The sequence below is a fragment of the Ruditapes philippinarum genome, unplaced genomic scaffold (assembly GCF_026571515.1).
Source record: "Ruditapes philippinarum isolate M1 unplaced genomic scaffold, ASM2657151v2 ctg2973_1_1_1_1, whole genome shotgun sequence".
NCBI lineage: Eukaryota > Metazoa > Mollusca > Bivalvia > Venerida > Veneridae > Ruditapes > Ruditapes philippinarum.
In genome coordinates, this window is record NW_026855973.1 from 143,143 (window position 1) to 162,690 (window position 19,548).

A 19,548-nucleotide genomic window follows, 5' to 3' on the forward strand; every position below is an offset into this window, starting at 1 on the left:
GAGGTCTTTTGGTAATGAAAACTGATGGCTATAATGATAACAGATTTGAAACCTATGTGAATACTGATGGCTGAAAATAACAAAGGGCAATTACTGAAAAATAATGCAGGGTAGGTTATCATTCTTGTGTGCTGCATCCCTCCTTAGTAAAATCTATCCACCTATGAAGTTTCAAGTTGATACCTCAAATACTTTTTGAGAAAAAAATTGAATTGAAAAATTAAGTATGAAAAAGAACAAAGGGCAATAACTCAAAAATTATAAAAGGTAGAGTTATCATTTTTGTGCAGTGCACACCTCCTGAGTGAGATCTATGCACCTATGAAGTTTGATTTTGATATCCCAAAGGCTTTTTGAGTTATGCTCTGGACAAAAATTAATTTTGAAAAATAACAAAGGGCAATAACTCAAAAATAATGCAGGGTAGAGTTATCATTCTTAAGCACTGCACTCCTCCTCAATGAGATCCATCCACCTTTGAAGTTTCAAGTTGATACCTCAAAATACTTTTTGAGATATGCTCTGGACAAAATAACATAAAAAAAAACAAAGGGCAATAACTCAAAAATTGTATAGGGAAGAGTTATCATTCTTGCACACAACATTCCTCCTCAATAAGATCTATCCACCTATGACATTTCATGTTGATATCTCAAACACTTTTTGAGTTATGCTCCACTCAGGTGAAAAATTAGGTATGAAAAATAACAAAGGGCAATAACTCAAAAATTATGAAAGGTAGAGTTATTATTCTTGTGCACTGCACACCTCCTGAGTGAGATCTATGCACCTATGAAGTTTCATGTTAATATCTCATAAGCTTTTGGAGTTATGCTCTGGACAAAAATCAATTTTGAAAAATAACAAAGGGCAATAACTCAAAAATCATGCAAGGTAGAGTTATCATTCTTGTGCACTGCACTCCTCCTCAATGAGGTCTATCCACCTATGAAGTTTCAAGTTGATACCTCAAATACTTTTAGAGATATGCTCTGGACAAAAATGTCGGACGGAAGGACGGACGGACGGAAGGACGGACGGAGACTATTTCTATATCCTCCGCCGAAATTTTTCGGCGGGGGATAATAAAGCATCAACAAAAGGAAGATTTTATGAATATATATAGGGAAGCATTAAAAAATCATTAAATAATCATCCTTATACACAATAGTTTATTTACACAATCATACTGTACTCCATACAGAAATATCTATGTCATCTGAAAGGTAGTGTAGACATTATCAAGCAGCCAGGTAAGGAATGCTTCAGGCCTAACAAACTTGATAACTATCTCTGAAAATAGTTAAGAACTGGTTGGAAGAAATTAAAATTTCCTCTTCTGGTCCTCTTCTTAGGCTTTGGAGGTAAATGAACTTGTGCAGTTATTATCTTCTTGGTAGTATCAGTGAAAGTTGTCCTGAAACGGTCAACATCCTCCCCTACAGTAGCTTTCTTTCGACATTGATTCAGAGATGCAATTCGGGTTTGAAAGCCTGGTCGTTTTTCCATTTTTTCGCTTTCTATCAACAAGTCAATGTGCTCAACTACACTCAGTGGGTCAGGCCGAAGAGCTATTTGTCTCAGAACATTGTTACATTCATTGATTTTGTCCATCAACCCCATAATATCATCCTCAAGGTCATACAGCTCATCATACATTCTTTCTACAACTTTCTCACGTGTCATTTTCTCCCCTTCAGCACGTCGATATTTCTTCAGTTTTTCTGTATATGTTTTCTGCTTTTGTACAGTTACATATTCAAATATGTACGGGGTATTTCTGTGAATATTCCAGAAACATTTATCAGGGCACTGCCTACAATAACCATTTCTATCCATCGCCCAACATCTCTTTTTATCTTCATCATTTGGAATACCACAATCTTTATGACATGTTGTATGACAGTTTAGACAATTTGTTACATGCTGCCCCTTTGGAAGGTCTATTTGCCGCTGTTCTGTTTCAGATACAGTGTAAGTAAAGTCACTGTTTTCCTCAATTTGTGTCTTGTAGACTTCCAATATCCTGATTTGACACGCATCTCTTCTAGTTTTAAAAGCCCAGCATCTAACTTTGGTAAAAGATTTTCCATGGTTATTTCTATAACTTCTCTCTGTTCAAGGACATCTCTTGTCTGCCTCAGACTTTTTGTTTCCATCTTTGTGAGCTTATCAAAGAACATCTGAAAACTTTTACAGCCCATATCCCAAAACATTGATGAAAAGCTGGGAACATTTTCCCCGGTATTCTCTGCAAAGAGACCTGAATTGTTAAATGGGAAATACTGCTCATGTGGTAATTTTGCCGCTTTTAGTGCAGCCAACACTGGTGGTCGTTTTCCATCTGCAAAAGTAACAAGCATACAGAAATTGTTTTCTATGTCTTGTCCAAACAGTGACATGATTGCATTGAAAATGTACATCTGTGTTGGTGTTAAACGGGCATCAGGGGCTTTTATAAGAAAGCAAACAGCATCAATGTTAAGAATGCCAGTTTCATCTTCACTAGAAAATAATGTACGAATCTGTTCAATTATTTGCTTGTCTCGATCAATCCCTCGCGTATCTCCAAATCCTGGTGTGTCTATGATGTTCAAAGAATAGTTCAAGCGACTGCCTTTTATAGGATTAAGAGTGTAGCATGTTATCCATTGTGTCTGTGACACAGCCTGTTTCAAACAGAAATATTGTCATACGATAATATTATTATACTTAATATATGATTAATATACTCTTGAGAGATTATTTTCAGAAAGGAGACACCAATAATATGAAAAGTTTTCTGTCAGAAGGAAATACTTAAATTTATACTTAAATTCTTATGTGTTGTAAATTTTAAAAAACTAGAACTGCCACTATCATGGTGTGAATACCCCCGCATACCACTTTGTCAGAATCAACAGTGGCCATATAGAGCTCAAGGACAACCTCCCTGCCAAATCTGAGGTTACTAAGCCAGTGCATTGCTAAGTTATGTATTCTACATGCTTCAAATGTGAAAATGTCAAAATCAATACATTGCGGACAGGACATTATTTAGCAATTGAGAAGAAAAGCTTTTTTTTGTCAAGGTCCCTGTGACCTTGACCTTTGACCCAGTGACCTCAAAATCAATAAGGGTTACCTTATAGTCATGATCAACATCCATGCCAAATATGAAGACTCTGGGTCAAAGGAATATTAAGTTAATGGGTGGACAAAATTTTTGAAGTCAAAGACTCTATGACCTTGACCTTTGATCCAGTGAACTCAAAATCAAAAGGGGTCATCTACTAATCATGATCAACATCCATGCCAAATATGAAGACTGTGGGTCAAAGGAATCTTAAGTTATTGGGCAGACAAACTTTTTGAAGTCAAAGTCCCTGTGACCTTGACCTGGTGACCTCAAAATCAATAGGGGTCATTTACTGAGCATGACTAACCTCCATGCCAAACATGAAGACTGTGGGTCAAAGGAATCTTAAGTTATAGGGAGGACAAGCTTTTAGAAGTCAAGGTCCCTGTGACCTTGACCTTTGACCTGGTGACCTCAAAGTCAATAGAAGTCATCTACTAATCATGACTAACCTCCATGCCAAATATGAAGACTGTGGGTCAAAGGAATCTTAAGTTATTTGGTGGAAAAGCTTTTTGAAGTCAAGGCCCCTGTGACCTTGACCTTTGACCTGGTGACCTCAGAGTCAATAGGGGTCATTTACTAATTATGACTTACCTCAATGCCAAATATGAAGACTATGGGTCAAAGGAATCTTAAGTTATTGGGCGGACAAGCTTTTTGAAGTCAAGGACCCTGTGACCTTGAACTTTGACCTGGTGACCTCAAAATCAATAGGGGTCATCTACTAATCATGACTAACCTCACTGCCAAATATGACGACTGTAGGTCAAAGGAATCTTAAGTTATTGGGCGGACAAGCTTTTTGAAGTCAAGGCCCCTGTGACCTTGACCTTTGACCTAGTAACCTCAAAATCAATAGGGGTCATCTACTAATCATGACTAACCTCCATGCCAAATATGACGACTGTAGGTCAAAGGAATCTTAAGTTATTGGGCAGACAAGCTTTTTGAAGTCAATGCCCCTGTGACCTTGACCTTTAACCTGGTGACCTCAAAATCAATAGGGGTCATCTACTAATCATGACTAACCTCCATGCCAAATATGAAGACTAAGGGTCAAAGGAATCTTAAGTTATTCGGCGGACAAGAAAAAACCGACGGACAGCCGGACGGACGGACAAGCTGATTCCAGTATACCCCCCTTACAACTTTGTTGTGCGGGGGTATAAAAATATTTTAATATATGCACATTCATAAAGTATTAGAGAACAAAGATCTAATTAACAATAAAACAACCGTTTGGACGGGCGGACTAACCTTCTGTTTCAGATACAATGTGGTGCCCAAATATACGACACCTCATAACAACCCTTTGATCATGTCAAATTGTTTCCAGATATTTAAGGTTAGCAGCAGGCACATTGGTAGTAAAACAGAAATTTCTATTGACATCATTTAAGTATTATATTATGATAATACCAGACTTTTGTTTTAAAATTCAAACTGCCACTTAGAGTTTGTTCAAGTACTAAGGCAGAGTTTAGGTACCTATTTACATACATTATGTAGCAGAATATGTCATTAAAGGCAAGTATTACCTGATCAGCATCTTTATCTTTCTCTTCATCTACAAGGTCAATAAGGGTAAGCCTGTATGGGTCATTCCAATTTACACCTAGTATATAATTCACCATTCCATCAACTAATGTGCTTTTTCCAGTACCTGTTGCACCAACAAGCATAATTGTTCTCTCTCGAGAATGTGTTTTACAGGCATTTCCTGGAAAGTATATCAATGAATACAAGCAATATACTTAAATTATGATTCAGAAAGCAAAAAGCAATATCTGACAAACCATTTACATGATCACAAGCAAATCTTGATCTATGCTTAATACAGGTATCAAACTTATCTTATCCAAACTTTTAGATGCAAAGGGCACATAAGTATACAATTGTTTTTCCTTTTACCAATTCTGTGACATTTAGTGGCTAAAAGCAAAGTTCACACTCTTGCAGTTTTTCTAGTTTTTGCTTATGGAATTTTTACTTACATCAGTTTTAACAATATAACAGTAAAACTGTTATATAAACTGAAAGCCAGCTATGTTACATTTTTTTATAATGAATTGATTCCTGATTCTCTTAATACCAGCATTTCCCATTTTGTTTAAGTTTTGTTTGTTAATTTTTAAGTCATTTCAACACATTTTTGGTCATATCTCATTTGAGTTGGTTCACCTTTAACCATCTTTCCTGGATAATTAACCAGTAATAGCCAATTTCTCCACAAGCGACCTACTTATAATGCCATATGATTTCTGAAACAGTGGTGACAGACAAATGGCTGCTACATTCAATGCTTGAGATGAATTATCACATTGAAATTTCGTATGGTCCATCAAAATCAAGCCATGAAGTGATCCCTTTCCTAATGAGCTAAGTTGGTGGACTTTTTTCCAGTAATCTTAACAAATTTCTTGAGATTAATCATTGTAAAAAGCAATGCAGACAAATAAAAGATGACATATTGTTATATATAAAAAAAAAACGTTATTGAAAAACAATTAAGCCAACACCCAGGTCTTTGCAAATCTTATAGGTCCAATTAGATCCATTACTTTCCAAATTAATCAGGCAGGCTTTTGCAACATTCTAAAATAAGTATGATAAGGACTACTACATGAAAACAACAAGACAAATCAGTGATTTTCTTCAAAATAATTTGCAATTCTTTATCTTATTACAAGAGTCACCGCCAAGCGCGGACCACAACTGACTTCCTCTTACTTCTTAAGTCAAACACATCGGATTAATGTTGTAGTTAAGAATACTCCTACAGTAACTGACATGCAAAACTCGCAATTTTTTCATGGTCCGCCACAAACTCATCTTTTATATACAGTCTAACTTGCCCATGCGACCACGTGTATTAAGCGACTTTTGTCTTAAACGACCACTTTAAATTCCCCCCGATCATTTTCTCTCTATGTTTTTAATGTATTAAGCGACTTTTGCTCAACGCGACCAGCGACCGCTAATTAGTCACCTAATTGAGAGCAATCTTTTCATTAAACGACCACTTTTACCTATCAAGTAATTGCGTTTTAGACAACGCCGCCTCGTAATGTCACAAATAAATGTGTCAAAATCTCTATTTCCCAAACCGTTTTAGCGTAAGCAGTATACGCGTGACGTGTATTATCAATAATATCGATTAAACAATGCAACGCTCCGCCCCTACTTATGTGGCGTATACGCTTCGCTTGTGACAATGAGACTGCAATGAATTGACCTTGAACTTGATCAGCAATTAACCCATTACTTCATATACACGCCTTTTAACGCCTTTATCACCCCCCCCCCCCCCTTTTTGTTGTCTCAAATGATGAAAAAATGCCTTATTTAGGCCCCAAACACTTGTTTTTGTTTGAGAAATGTTGTTAAAAAAAGTGACCACTTTTTCGGCGCAGCCCCGCCCCCCCAACCAAAAGATACATCAGGGGTTGCCAGAAGGGGGATGTGCCCCCTTCTGTTTGGGGGGTTTGAAGGGGGGCGGAGTCCCCCTCATCGCCAAGAAAATTTTGGACTTGTGAGAGGCTGTAAATGACCCCAGATTGATCATAAGGTAACGTGTAACCAACGCTGAAAAGCATTTGACTCTATCTCAATCCATTGAAAAGTTACAGCACTCTGAAATCAATTTTGATGGAAAAAATCAACGCAAAGTAGTGATTTTTGGCAATTTTGAGATGTCCCCTCGTTGCCATGGTAACAGAAAATTTAAGCCTGAGCATGTTGTTGCAAGGGCAATGGTCCAGTCAACATTTGTGCCAAGTTTTGATTAGTGTTGAAGCAGTTTTTATAGTATTATATAGCAATTTGAACTTGTAACAGGAGACTTTTCAATGAAAACAGCCATTTTTCACAAAATGCTCATGAAGTAATGGGTTAAATTAGATGTATTTTGTTTATTTCTAATGAAAAATGCACGACAGAAAAACATCCTCACTAATAGGGTTTTCGTGTTGGAGACAAGGCAAAGCAACGGAGAAGTTAAAAAAATCTGGAACAAATGTCAAACATGTACGTAATGGATCAAAACTGTTTTGTAAATAAATAACAGAAAGTTATTTTTTACAGATTATCGAGCATACTAATTATTCAACATTTATATAAAAATGAAGTTGTTAAACATTCCCACCGCATAAGAAAGATGTCATTTGTAAATTTTGACTTTTATGAAAAATGCCTTATTTAGGCCCCAAACACTTGTTTTTGTTTGAGAAATGTTGTTAAAAAAAGTGACCTCTTTTTCGGCGCGGCCCCCCAACCAAAAGATACATCAGGGGGTTGCCAGAAGGGGGATTTGCCCCCTTCTGTTTGGGGGGGGTTTGAAGGGGGGCGGAGTCCCCCTCATCGCCAAGAAAATTTTGGACTTGTGAGAGGCTGTAAATGACCCCAGATTGATCATAAGGTAACATGTAACCAACGTTGAAAAGCATTTGACTCTATCTCAATCCATTGAGAAGTTGCAGCACTTTGAAATCAATTTTGATGGAAAAAATCAACGCAAAATAGTGATTTTTGGCAATTTTGAGATGTCCCCTCGTTGCCATGGTAACAGAAAATTTAAGCCTGATCATGTTGTTGCAAGGGCAATGGTCCAGTCAACATTTGTGCCAAGTTTGATTAGTGTTGAAGCAGTTTTTATAGTATTATAGCAATTTGAACTTGTAACGGGAGACTTTTCAATGAAAACAGCCATTTTTCACAAAATGCTCATGAAGTAATGGGTTAAATGTTATTTTTTCTTTATGTTTTATTTAGATAGCTAAAAAAACATGACCACATGTATGTGATTTAAAGATAGTATATATATTCAAATAGAATGAAATTCAATTACTATATTTAAATCACATACATGTGGTCATGTTTTTTTGAGCAAAATATAATTCTAATTTCATATTTGACTTGATGGTCTTTCAAAGGTCAAGGTCAAATTTGAATTAATCAGTCAGTATTGTCATAAGTGTTCTTTGTCCAAGAATGAATCAAATCAATACGTAAACTAGAAGGGTTTTTTGTCACAAAAACATATGTCTCCCAAAACAAGCTAATACTGATCACTCCTGTGAATTTCGGTCAAAATCCGAATAGCAGTTTAACCTTTATAAACTTGACAAGATTTTTCTTTTCATAGCTCTGACTTGCCATTTTTGTGCAGCAAAGTGAAACATGCAGGCTATATGCACAACTAGGGATGGTACTGATCAATCATTGAAATCCTGCCAGCAGTTTGACCTGTAATTAAGCCCGGACACGATTTTTCTATTTATAGCTCTGGAGGCCATTTTATGCCATGGAGCTGAATGTGCAGCGATATGCAAAACAAGGGATGGTACTGATCACTCCTGTTGAGTTTCACTGGATTCTCCCAGGGGTATTTGGAGATGAAGCGCTGATAAGATTACCAGATGGACCAAAGGACAGACAGACAGTGTGATTACTTACAAAATTTAAACATCTGACCTTGAAGGTCATGGACATTTATGAGAGAAGTTCAAGTTCAGTATAGTCAACTTGAAGGTCTTGTCTTAAGGATTGTTTTGTTCAATATATGAAGACAATCCATTGAGAAACAAGAATTTGTAACAGAGTTACCAACATTCCCCGCCTCAGGGAAGTTTTATATGAAGCATTAAATTGTGCTATTTAAAAAGATTGAGGTATGGATCTCAAGACTTTCAGTCCAAAATTATGATCAATGCTAGATCTGCAAATGCATCAATAAATTTATTAAAAAAATAAAATGAAACAGAATATAAAACTAGAACTATCACTAAATGTGATTAATACCACCACAAGACAGCTTCGGAAATGAGGATGTTACTAGTAACAGAATACCTTGTAAAAGAATTGAAATATAGAGTTATGGTTGTGGGCAAATAAAGATAGTTGTGGTTCTTGTACGTTGCATTTCCTTTCAATGTGGTTGGCCATTGAGGAAATTTAATTGAATTACTCTGTAATAAGTCCAGAAAGATAAAGAAAAAGAACAAAGGGCAATAACTCTATAAATACTGAAGATAGAGTTATAGTTCTTGTGCACTGCACTTCCTCTTATTGTGCTTGACCATTGTATGAAGTTGTTTTGAATTCCAACCAGTATGTTTTAAGTTATGCTCCGGACAAGAAAAAGTACCAAAAACAGTAACTCTGTTTTTTGTCAAAATGGAGTGATGGCTCTTGTGCACTGCACTTCCTCTTATTGTCCTTGACAACTGTATGAAGTTGTATTGAATTCCAAACAGTAGTTTTCAAGTTATGCTCTGGACAAGGAAAAGTAACAAAGGGCAGTAACTCTGTAATTTATCAAGATGGAGTTATGGTTCTTGTGCACTGGTCTGCACTTCCTCTCAATGTGCTTGACCATTGTATAAAGTTATATTGAATTCAAACCATAGTCTTCAAGTTATGGTCCGGACAAAAAAGCAATGGAAAAGTAACAAAGGGCAATTACTCTGTAATTAGTCAAGATGGAGTTATGGTTCTTGTGCACTGCACTTCCCCTTATTGTGCTTGACCATTGTATGAAGTTGATTTGAATTCCAACCAGTAGTTTTCAAGTCATGCTCTGGACAAAGAAAAGTAACAAAGGGCAGTAACTCTGTAATTAGTCAAGATGGAGTTATGGTTCTTATGCACTGCACTTCCTCTCAATGTGCTTGACCATTGTATGAAGTTATAATGAATTCCAACAATTAGTCACCAAGTTATGGTCTGGACAAAAGAAAGCAATGGAAAAGCAACAAAGGGCAATAACTCTGTAATTACTTTAGATAGAGTTATGGTTCTTATGCACTGCACATCCTCTCAATGTGCTTGACTATTGTATGTAGTTATATTGAATTCCAACCATTAGTCTTCAAGTTTTGGTCCGGACAAAAAAAAGCAATGGAAAAGCAACAAAGGGCAATTACTCTGTAGTTACTTTAGATAGAGTTATGGTCATTGTGCACTGCACTTCCCCTTATTGTGTTTGACAATTGCATGAAGTTGTTTTGAATTCCAACCAGTAGTTTTCAAGTTATGCCCAGGACAAGGAAAAGTAACAAAGGGGAATAACTCTGTAATAAGTCAAGATAAAGTTATATTTCTTGTGCACTGCACTTCCTCTCAATGTGCTTGACCATTGTATGTAGTTATATTGAATTCCAACCATTAGTCTTCAAGTTATGCTCCAGACAAGGAAAATGCAACGGACAAAAAAAAAAGCAATGGAAAAGCAACAAAGGGCAATAACTTTGTAATTACTTTCGATAGAGTTATGGTTCTTAAGCACTGCACTTCCCCTTATTGTGTTTGACAATTGTTTGAATTTGTTTTGAATTCCAACCAGTGGTTTTCAAGTTATGCCCCGGACAAGGAAAAGTAACAAAGGGCAATAACTCTGTAATTAGTCAAGATAGAGTTATGGTTCTTGTGCACTGCACTTCCTCTCAATGTGCTTGACCATTGTATGTATCAATTGAATTCCAGCCATTAGTCTTCAAGTTATGCTCCGGACAAGGAAAATGCAACGGACGTCTGGACCGACCGACCGACCACCGGGTGACTCCTATATACCCTCCCCCCCCCCAAACTTCGTTTTTGGGGGTATAAAAATCTATTATGTTAAGCTTTGACCTCTAAGTGTGACCTTTGAGGTAGGGGTGCAGGTGTTGTGCATGACATATCATCTTATAATTGTAATTATTAATGCCAAGTATATTCAAAATCCCTTGAAATTATAATGAAGAACTTATAGATCGGACACAAAATATACCCTACAACAGATTATGTTACTCTTTGACCTCTAAGTGTGACCTTGGAGGTAGGGACCCATGTTTTGCATCTGACATATCGTCTAATTATTGTGATTATTTGTGCAAAGTATTTTAAAATACCTTGATTTATGAAAATGTTATGGACTGGACACAAAATATACTCTATAACAGACTAAGTAAATCTTTGACCTCTAAGTGTTACCTTAACCTTAGAGGTAGGGACACAGTTGTTGTGCATGACAAGTTATGGACGAGACACAAAATATACCATATCACAGATTCTGTTAACCTTTGACCTCCAAGTGTGACCTTGAAGGTAGGGGTGCAGCTGTTGTGCATGACATATCATCTTTATTATTGTGACTATTTGTGCCAAGTTATTTCAAAATCCCTATAACTATAAAGATCGGACACAAAATATACCCTTTAACAGACTTTGTTTATTTCTGACCTCTAAGTGTGACCTTGACCTTGGAGGTAGGTGTTTAGCGCATGACACATCGTCTTATTATAGTTACTTATTATAGTGAAGTATTTTTCAAAATCCTTTGATCTATGAAAATTTTATGGACCGGACACAGAATGTACTCTATAACAGACTATGTTAATCTTTGATCTCTAAGTGTGACCTTGACCTTGGAGGTAGGTGACTGGTTGTTGTGCATGACACATCTTCTCATTATTGTAAACATTTGTGGCAAGTATTTACAAAATCCATTCAAAGATAAGAAAGTTTTGGACTGGACACAACATATACCCTCAAATAGACAATGTTGACCTTGAATGAGCAAGTGCAACCTTAACCCTGGTTGCACATGACACATCGTCTTATAAGAACGAAACATTTGTGCCAAGTTATTTCAAATTCCTTTGATAAATGACAAAGTTATGGACCAGGCACGGAAGTGTGAAAAAAAATTGGATGGACGGACAGACGGATGGACAGACAGACATCCTACCGATAAGAAATAAAGGGCCATTTCTATTGTTATTTTCTTTTGTTTAATAGAGGGCCAATTTGGCCCCTTATTCTATAGTTACGGAATGAATTCTATTGTTCTCTTTTGTTCTGTTTACAGTGATGGCCCCCTATCTCTATTCTGTAGTGCTGACAGACCGACGGAAGTTTTTACAGGAGAGTAATAATGTAGCTACTCTATTGTTCTCTTTATTGTTCTTTTTAGCCACCAAAAGAAAATAGCCACATAAAAGCATTACGAAATGAATGACATCAAAAAGAAAGAACAGTTACCTATTGTCCATCTAGCCACATAATTACTCTCCTGTGAGTGCGGACAGACAGATGGACAGAGTCAGACGGAGCCTATTTCTATATCCCCCTTTTTTCTTCAAAAAGGGGGGGGGGGCGTGGGGGGACAATAAAATAATTGTGATTAAAGTTTGCCAACGGGCAAAGGTATCAACAAAAGTAATGACAACATGAACAGCAATAGCTCAATTTTTCTGTGAAAAATAAAACTAAAAATATTTTACAACAAAAATTAAAGTAATTAATTATGTATAGCATACCATAGCATAAGTTCTTACCAATGATCAATTTTCTAGTTTTAGCTTTTTCATTTCTAGTTTTGATATTTTCCTGGAAAGGTATTTTCTTCAAAGGGATATTGACATCTTGTGCTGTGACATCATACATAAAATCCATAACGTGATGGGCAGCTGATTGTATTGTCCCTATAGTGTCACTTATATCACTATATGAGCCCTCATTTTCATCATTCACCATTCGTACTTGGAAAACGTAGTGTGTATCTGACTTCAGGTTGGTTAATGTTATCGTGCTACTAGGAGCTAGGTCTGGATAGAATCTCCATTTGGAAGACCCATCAGCTTCTTTATACCTTAACTGGAAGTTAGGGTTTTCAAACAATTGTGTTGGCGATTCCCAAACAAGGCAAACTGTGTCTACAGATACTTGACCAACCACGCATGGCTTTCCAGGTTTTGTCTATTGGGAAGATAAAATTCAAAAGAATATTTTACTGGACAATTGCAACATAAATATAGCCAATTTCAACCACTGTCACTTCAAAAGTCAATGTCTCCAACCACTTCAGAGGCATTTAATTGAAACATAGGTTAACAAGCAATTATAATAGTATTGCAAGCAATCCATAAGTCCCCTACAGGTTAGAACCCCAGCAACATTCTGATTGGCCACTGGCCATTCAATTTTACCAGTGAATGAATGACATGAATGAACTTAAATCTTTTGAGTTCTTAGAAGTTTGTCTATATCACTGTAATGTGTTAAGTTTACATGCCTTGTAAGGAAATTATGTTAATACAACCTTGTCAATTATTATTACGATGTGGGATTTTAAAGTAAATCCTATAAGGAATGAAGAAGTTGGAGTGAAAAATACCAATTTCTCGAAAAAAATCTAAGTTCAAGGGGGACATAATTCTGGAAATAGTCTTGCTAGAGTATTTAACCTTCTCAAAAATGTTGGGTGATAATAAGAAACATATATATGAAGTTTGAAGTAGATACATTAGGAAATAAAGAAGTTATTTAAAAAAGACATTTTTTTTTCATAAAAATTCTAAGTTCAAGGGAGATTATACTGATAATTTTTGTGCTAGAGTTGTAAACCTTGTCACATATGATGTGGTTGATGACCAGAAACTTATATTTAAAGTTTGAAGTAAACACCTTAAGAAATAAAGAACTTATAGTGAAAAAGCTGAAAAATTTAGATCAGAAATCTTGAAATTCAGGCTATTTGTTGCCATAGCCACCAGAATTTTCAACATTCGAAGAAAAAAAAGATGTGCATAATCTCCAGACTGCCATCTACCCATATTTTAAGTTTCATAAAAATATTTTCAGTACTTTTTGAGTTATCACTGAATCCAGTTTATGTGTTACATTTGCCATATTTTCAGACTATTTGTTGCCATAGCAACCAGAATTTTCAACATAGGAAGAAAAAAAAAGACGTGCATAATCTCCATACTGCCATCTATCCATATATCAAGTTTCATAAAATATTTTCAGTACTTTTTGCGTTATCGCGGGATCCAGATTTGTGGACGGACGGACTGACGGACAGACAGACGGACGGCCGGCCGAAATGGAATAAGGGGCCATTTCTTGTGTTATTTTCTATTGTTTAATAGAGGGCCAATGGCCCCTTACTCTATTGTTACGGATTGTTCTCTTTTGTTCTGTTTACAGTTAGATGGTCCCTTATTCCTATTCGGTAGTGCAGACAGACAGACAGACAGAAGGACAGACGGACAGAGGGTTCACCTATATTCCCCTTTGGTTAAACCGGTAGGGGACTAATTAAAATTGAATTTAAGATAATTTCTATATACACCAAATGTATATTCTTTTGATCGGGCTTATCACATAAAAATCATATTTCTAGAAAATAATTACAGTAAACTCCGCTTATAACGATCTCATTGAGACATTCAACATCAGTGTTCCTTATATCCGGAGTTCCTTGTAAGCATATAGCGAATTAGTTCCTTGTATCAGGAGTTTTTATAGGGAACAGATTTACATATAATGAACTGATTGTTTACCATCGTTTGCCATTTTGAAGAGCATTTGATTAAGAAAAATAGTCATTTATTTAGACACAATACCCGAAAGTGTACAGTTTGGAATTTGAAAATCCTTTGCTATATTAATTTGAGTTCATTGAATGCAGCCGCCTCTTTTGTTGATCTTGTTTATCATATTTTTTACTCACTTTCTCATAAAATATCATATTTTGTTTCTAAACTCAGTGCTTGTCGTTTTCTTCCTATGATTAAGAATAAACAAGATTTTTCATTCCTTTTAATTATTGAATATCTCCTAATATATTTTACAATGACTTTACTTACTAGTATCAAAGATATAAATTTCTTTACATTTCAATCAAGCTTACTTTGAAGTTTCGATGGTTTAGCGGGAATATAGCCGATATTTTAGAGTTCGTTATAAAAGTATAATTTTCTTTACTTTTAACTAAATTGGGACTTAGAAATGAGTTCGTTATAAGCGATAATTCCTAATAACCGTGTTCGCTATGATAACCATATATTTTTATATTAAATAAAGAAGGGTAAAATTCTGGCCAAAATAAATTGTTCCTAATAACCGAAAGTTCGCTATAACCCTGGTGTTCGCTATAAGTGAAATTTACTGTAATATGTTTTTTTTTTCCTAACTTGTTTTGTTCATTAAATCTTTATACTGTATTTCTAGAAATGTTCGCTGATACAATATTTCATGTTTTTCGCCATGTCGACATCGCGGAGACAAACTTTCGCGGATTTGTAGTAACCGCAAATTCCCAAATATTAAGTAGCTAGGGCCTAAATTACAGTTTATGGAGGCTAAGTTTGATTACAATATCTTACAATATTCCCAACTCCAGTTATTGTCCAGAAACCATTTTTCTATTTTCAGTAACAGTGACCTTGACACCATAGGGTCCATATGCAATACCAGCAGGGTCTTCATATAAGCTTGCTATATACCAAGTTTGATTACAATATCTCATGCCAAAACTCTAGTTATCATCCAGAAACCATCCCAGCCACAAAAGCAGCCCCCACTTCACAAAAGTCCCCTACTTCTAATATGCTTTTCCTGCACATCAAAAGGATTTTTATAACTTAAGCCCCTGTGCTTCAGCTTAAGTACTTATATGATAAAGACTGACCAACCTACAGACGAACAAGCTGACACCCCTTAAACTTCGTTTGTGGGGATATAATTAATTCCTAAAAGAAAAAAAAAATAACACTCCTAAATTAAATGCTATAAACCTTGTCATACATAATGTGAGTAATGGCATTAAGAGTAATTACCTAAAGTCTAAAGTAGATACTAATTATTATTATTTAATACAACTTTTGTAAAGTTGGTTACAGTAATGTGGAAGTAGACAATGAATTGATGGTGTGAGAGATATTTTTAGAATGATACAGTGTTTTTTATATTTATCAAAATAGAAACACAGTAAACAATAATTATAATAAATCATTTTGAGAATCCAAACCTATTTGGATTTGTGATAATCAGTTTAGATACATTACATATCCAAAGGCAACATAACTATGAAAATACTGGTCAAGAACCTTGTCACATGTAATGTGGTTTATGATAAGGAATATATATTTGAAGTATGAAAAAGATTCCTTTTGATGTAAACAAAAATTATTTTTATGGAAAGTTCTATGTTCAAGGGGAGATAACTATGAAAATAATGTTATATACATGTATATGATGAGGTTGAAAATAAGAAACATAATTGTTTGAAGTTGATGCATTAGGAAAAAAAGAAATTATGATAGGATACATTTTAAACTAATCTCAAAACTGGACATGGATGTGTGAATCCACCGACAGCTGTTCATATACTTTATTCTAGCTATAAAAAGTGATATTATTTACTTGTGAATGTTTTCTAAAGGTTAAAGTCATATTTAGTCTACTGAAAGTTAAAGGAAATTTAGTCCTGAATGTTATTTTGTCATCATTTATATAATGTAGTGGACCATAAGGTTACCAACTAGTATGTCCCCATTTAAGCTTAATTCATACCAAGTGTGAATCACTTTTTCCGAACGTATGGTTTTCAGCTTCCAGTGTGTTCCCTATGATAACAATAAACCATTATTACACTTACCCTGTGGAAGGTGTCAAAAAAATCATTGAAAACTAGAAATGTGTCATCATGCCAAGGATGCCCCCGCATGCAGCAAAAATTTCAGATGTTATAATATTTAGTTCCAAATTTGTTTGCACAAATTATTTTTTTCATTTTAAGTTCAAAGCCCTTAAAACTATTCAATGTTAACACAAACCATTTTCATACAATGTTCAAGGCAATGAAATTATTCAGTCTTAACCTTTTGAAAATAACATATTGCATATTTGTAGCCAAAATAATGGCTACATACATTTCCACAAAAGAATCAGTGCTGAAACTGAAAGTTCAAATTTTTTCCAACATTCAGGAAAGATAAGTTTGTTCAAAATCATTGAACCACGACCAAATTCAAACTTGACCTGTATTTTCTCATGACATATCCATATGTCAAATTTGAATTGAATGTGTGCAACCGTTCTTAAGATAATGAACGGAAACTGATGATGATGGAATGACAGAATGACGGAAGGACGGAATGACGGAACAGGGTAACACTATATGCCCCTGCCATTACATGGCGGCCCGGGGCATAATAAGTAGTACTTTTTACTCTGCTTTTTCACTTGCAAGAATTGTTTAAATTTATATGACTGGCTTTGCATCTTTGCATTACAAGTATTAATTAAAATATATCACACCTTATAACTTAAGTAAACTGTTAAAGAATTAACAATTTTACTCTTGCATAAAAAATACAAAATTTAACTAACTGAAATAATATCAAATCTTGTAAACTAGCTTACAGTGTCTATTACAGACTTCTTTACTTTTGGTCTCTCTTCCGGAACAGTCTGTTTGTTACTGTAAAGTAAAAAAAACAGACTTAATTGTACATGTAAACACTTTAATAAAGAATATTAAAATATTTTGTTATTGTATAGGATGTTTTAACCTCAAATGATGAAAACCTAATATATAAAAGATCTGCATGGACTAAGTTATTATATATTTTCTTAAAAATTTTAACAGTAACAAAATTAACAACATGAAATTGCTCATACCACGAACATTTACTAACACCAAGGAGTCCAAGCATAAACATAAATTTATACTACTACTAAAGGTGTTGTTTCTTGATACCATCTCTGATCAGACTCAGACGCTTGGGGGTCAGATCCTGCCCCCCACCCCAATGTGATACGCCCATGTTAACTCTTTATCAAAAATATTTTGAAAATTTAAACACGAATGGGACATCTAGCTGTTACAACGATGAAACTGATTTTCAAATTTTTTTACAGATATGAAAAAATACCGCATTATACGCGTATACCATCAAGTCTCAATAAAGTACTATTGAGGCTTGATGGTATACCATATTTTTTCATATACATGTATGTAAAAATTGTTCGAAAACCAGTTTTTTGTTGTAATAGTTGTCCCATTCATGTTTAAATTTTTTAAATATTTTTGATAGTGTTTACAGGGGCGTACCAAATTAGGGGGCAGGATCTGAACCCCAAGCATCTGTGGTCTATGAAACATTGTAAGACTCACAATAAAACAAAATTCATGTCTTTTATTAAATTTATCATTTTATCTTGTGGTCTTTTTGGGGTTTTTTTGTTTGATTGAGAAGAACTTACAAGCTTACCTTGTGTGTTGCACCACTTGTGTAGATACTGGTTTAATTGATGCTTGAGGCTTTATGTCATAAAGCTTGTGCTCACTTGCTGATGAATCCTCTCGGTGCTCCTTTGCACACTTGTTGCACATTTTTGTGAAACAAACTTTGCAATATTTTACAGGTGTAGCTTGTTGCCCCAATTTCCAACAAACATCACACAATTTGTCGGTGTCTGGAAAAGATAAGATGAGAGTATGTCCACGAGTGACCTTCTGTTTTATATGAACCGATTTACAGTCGGTACACTGGACTTCATCACAGTCAATGCAAAGGTAGACAGCTTCTATATTCTCTTTGCCATTATATTCACATGGTTCACACATGGTTTTTCCTGGAAGGTCCTCATGTACTGACAAGGTGTGTGTTCTAGTGGCCTTTTGTGTTCTGTGAACATTGCTGCATATGTCACAGTAGACCTCTTCACATTCCTTACAGCTCATTGTGGCAGGGTTTGTGTGCTGCATAACTGAACAGGTTGAACATAAAAATACTGCTCTTGGTGCTTTTGTTGGAGACATACAATCATTTAGGACATGGTTTCTTGTCGCCTTTTGTGAACAATGAACAGAGGAGCATTCATCACAGAAATTTTCTGTACATTCAATGCATAACTTGGCGGCTAGTTTGCTTATGTTACTCTCTGCACAAGAATCACATCTTAATGAACTACCCTCTTCTGTTGAAAAAGGAAAACTTCCTGAACTCTTATTTTTTTCCAATTTGATGAGGTGACCATCATTTGATTGTTCATCCACTCCAGATTCAACTTTTGGACTATCTGGAAGCTCAGCTTCAGCACAAGTGTCACTGTCATAATTATGACTTTCTGATCCATCCATATCTTTGTTTATAAAATCTGAAAAACATTGTATCACAATAATACATACATCTAAAACAAGGGCCATCAGTGATGACATGTGACCCCGCATTAAAGTCAATCACATGTTGCAGCTTTTGTATAGCAGGAGACCAAAAAATCACTAACAGGACAAACCACTTTTTTTATTCAAGGGCAATAACTCATCTGAAAATCATTGAAGCAAAAAACTTAAGTATTATGCACAAGTACTTGATCTACCAATCAATCCTGTAAAGTTTCATTGAAATTGCATAAATGGTAAAAGAGGAGTAGTCCAGACAAACTTTATAAACATCTTTTTCATTCAAGGGCCATAACTGGGCCAAAAATCATTCAAGCAAAAACCTGTGTACTTGACCTACCAATCAATATTGTGTAATGTTTCTTTGAAATGGCATGAGTGGTAAGAGGAGTAGACCGGACAAACTTTAAAAAATAATTAAAGGGCCACAACTCTATCACAATTTATTGAACCATAAAAAGCCGATAAT

General features: G+C 35.3%; 1 protein-coding gene across 1 annotated transcript; it reads right to left on the reverse strand.

Annotated features, from left to right (window-relative positions):
- Positions 1 to 815: 815 nt before the first annotated feature.
- On the reverse strand, positions 816 to 19,048 carry LOC132745005 (uncharacterized). The gene is made up of 5 exons (XM_060733833.1): positions 18,166 to 19,048; positions 17,315 to 17,372; positions 12,439 to 12,859; positions 4,660 to 4,841; positions 816 to 2,669 (listed from the first exon to the last, which is right to left on the reverse strand). The coding sequence occupies exons 1-5, from the start codon at positions 19,035 to 19,037 to the stop codon at positions 1,944 to 1,946; spliced, it is 2,259 nt and encodes a 752-aa protein (XP_060589816.1). The 5' UTR covers positions 19,038 to 19,048; the 3' UTR covers positions 816 to 1,943.
- Positions 19,049 to 19,548: the final 500 nt, after the last annotated feature.

Bases quoted from the DNA above. Each gene is read 5' to 3' on its own strand.
- LOC132745005 (XM_060733833.1), bottom strand. From the start codon at position 19,037: ATGGATGGATCAGAAAGTCATAATTATGACAGTGACACTTGTGCTGAA. The intron at 12,860-17,314 runs GTAAGCTAGTTT...TCTTCCCAATAG, and splicing joins AGAAGTCTGTAATAGACACT to ACAAAACCTGGAAAGCCATG. The intron at 4,842-12,438 runs GTAAGAACTTAT...TATACTTTCCAG, and splicing joins AACTAGAAAATTGATCATTG to GAAATGCCTGTAAAACACAT.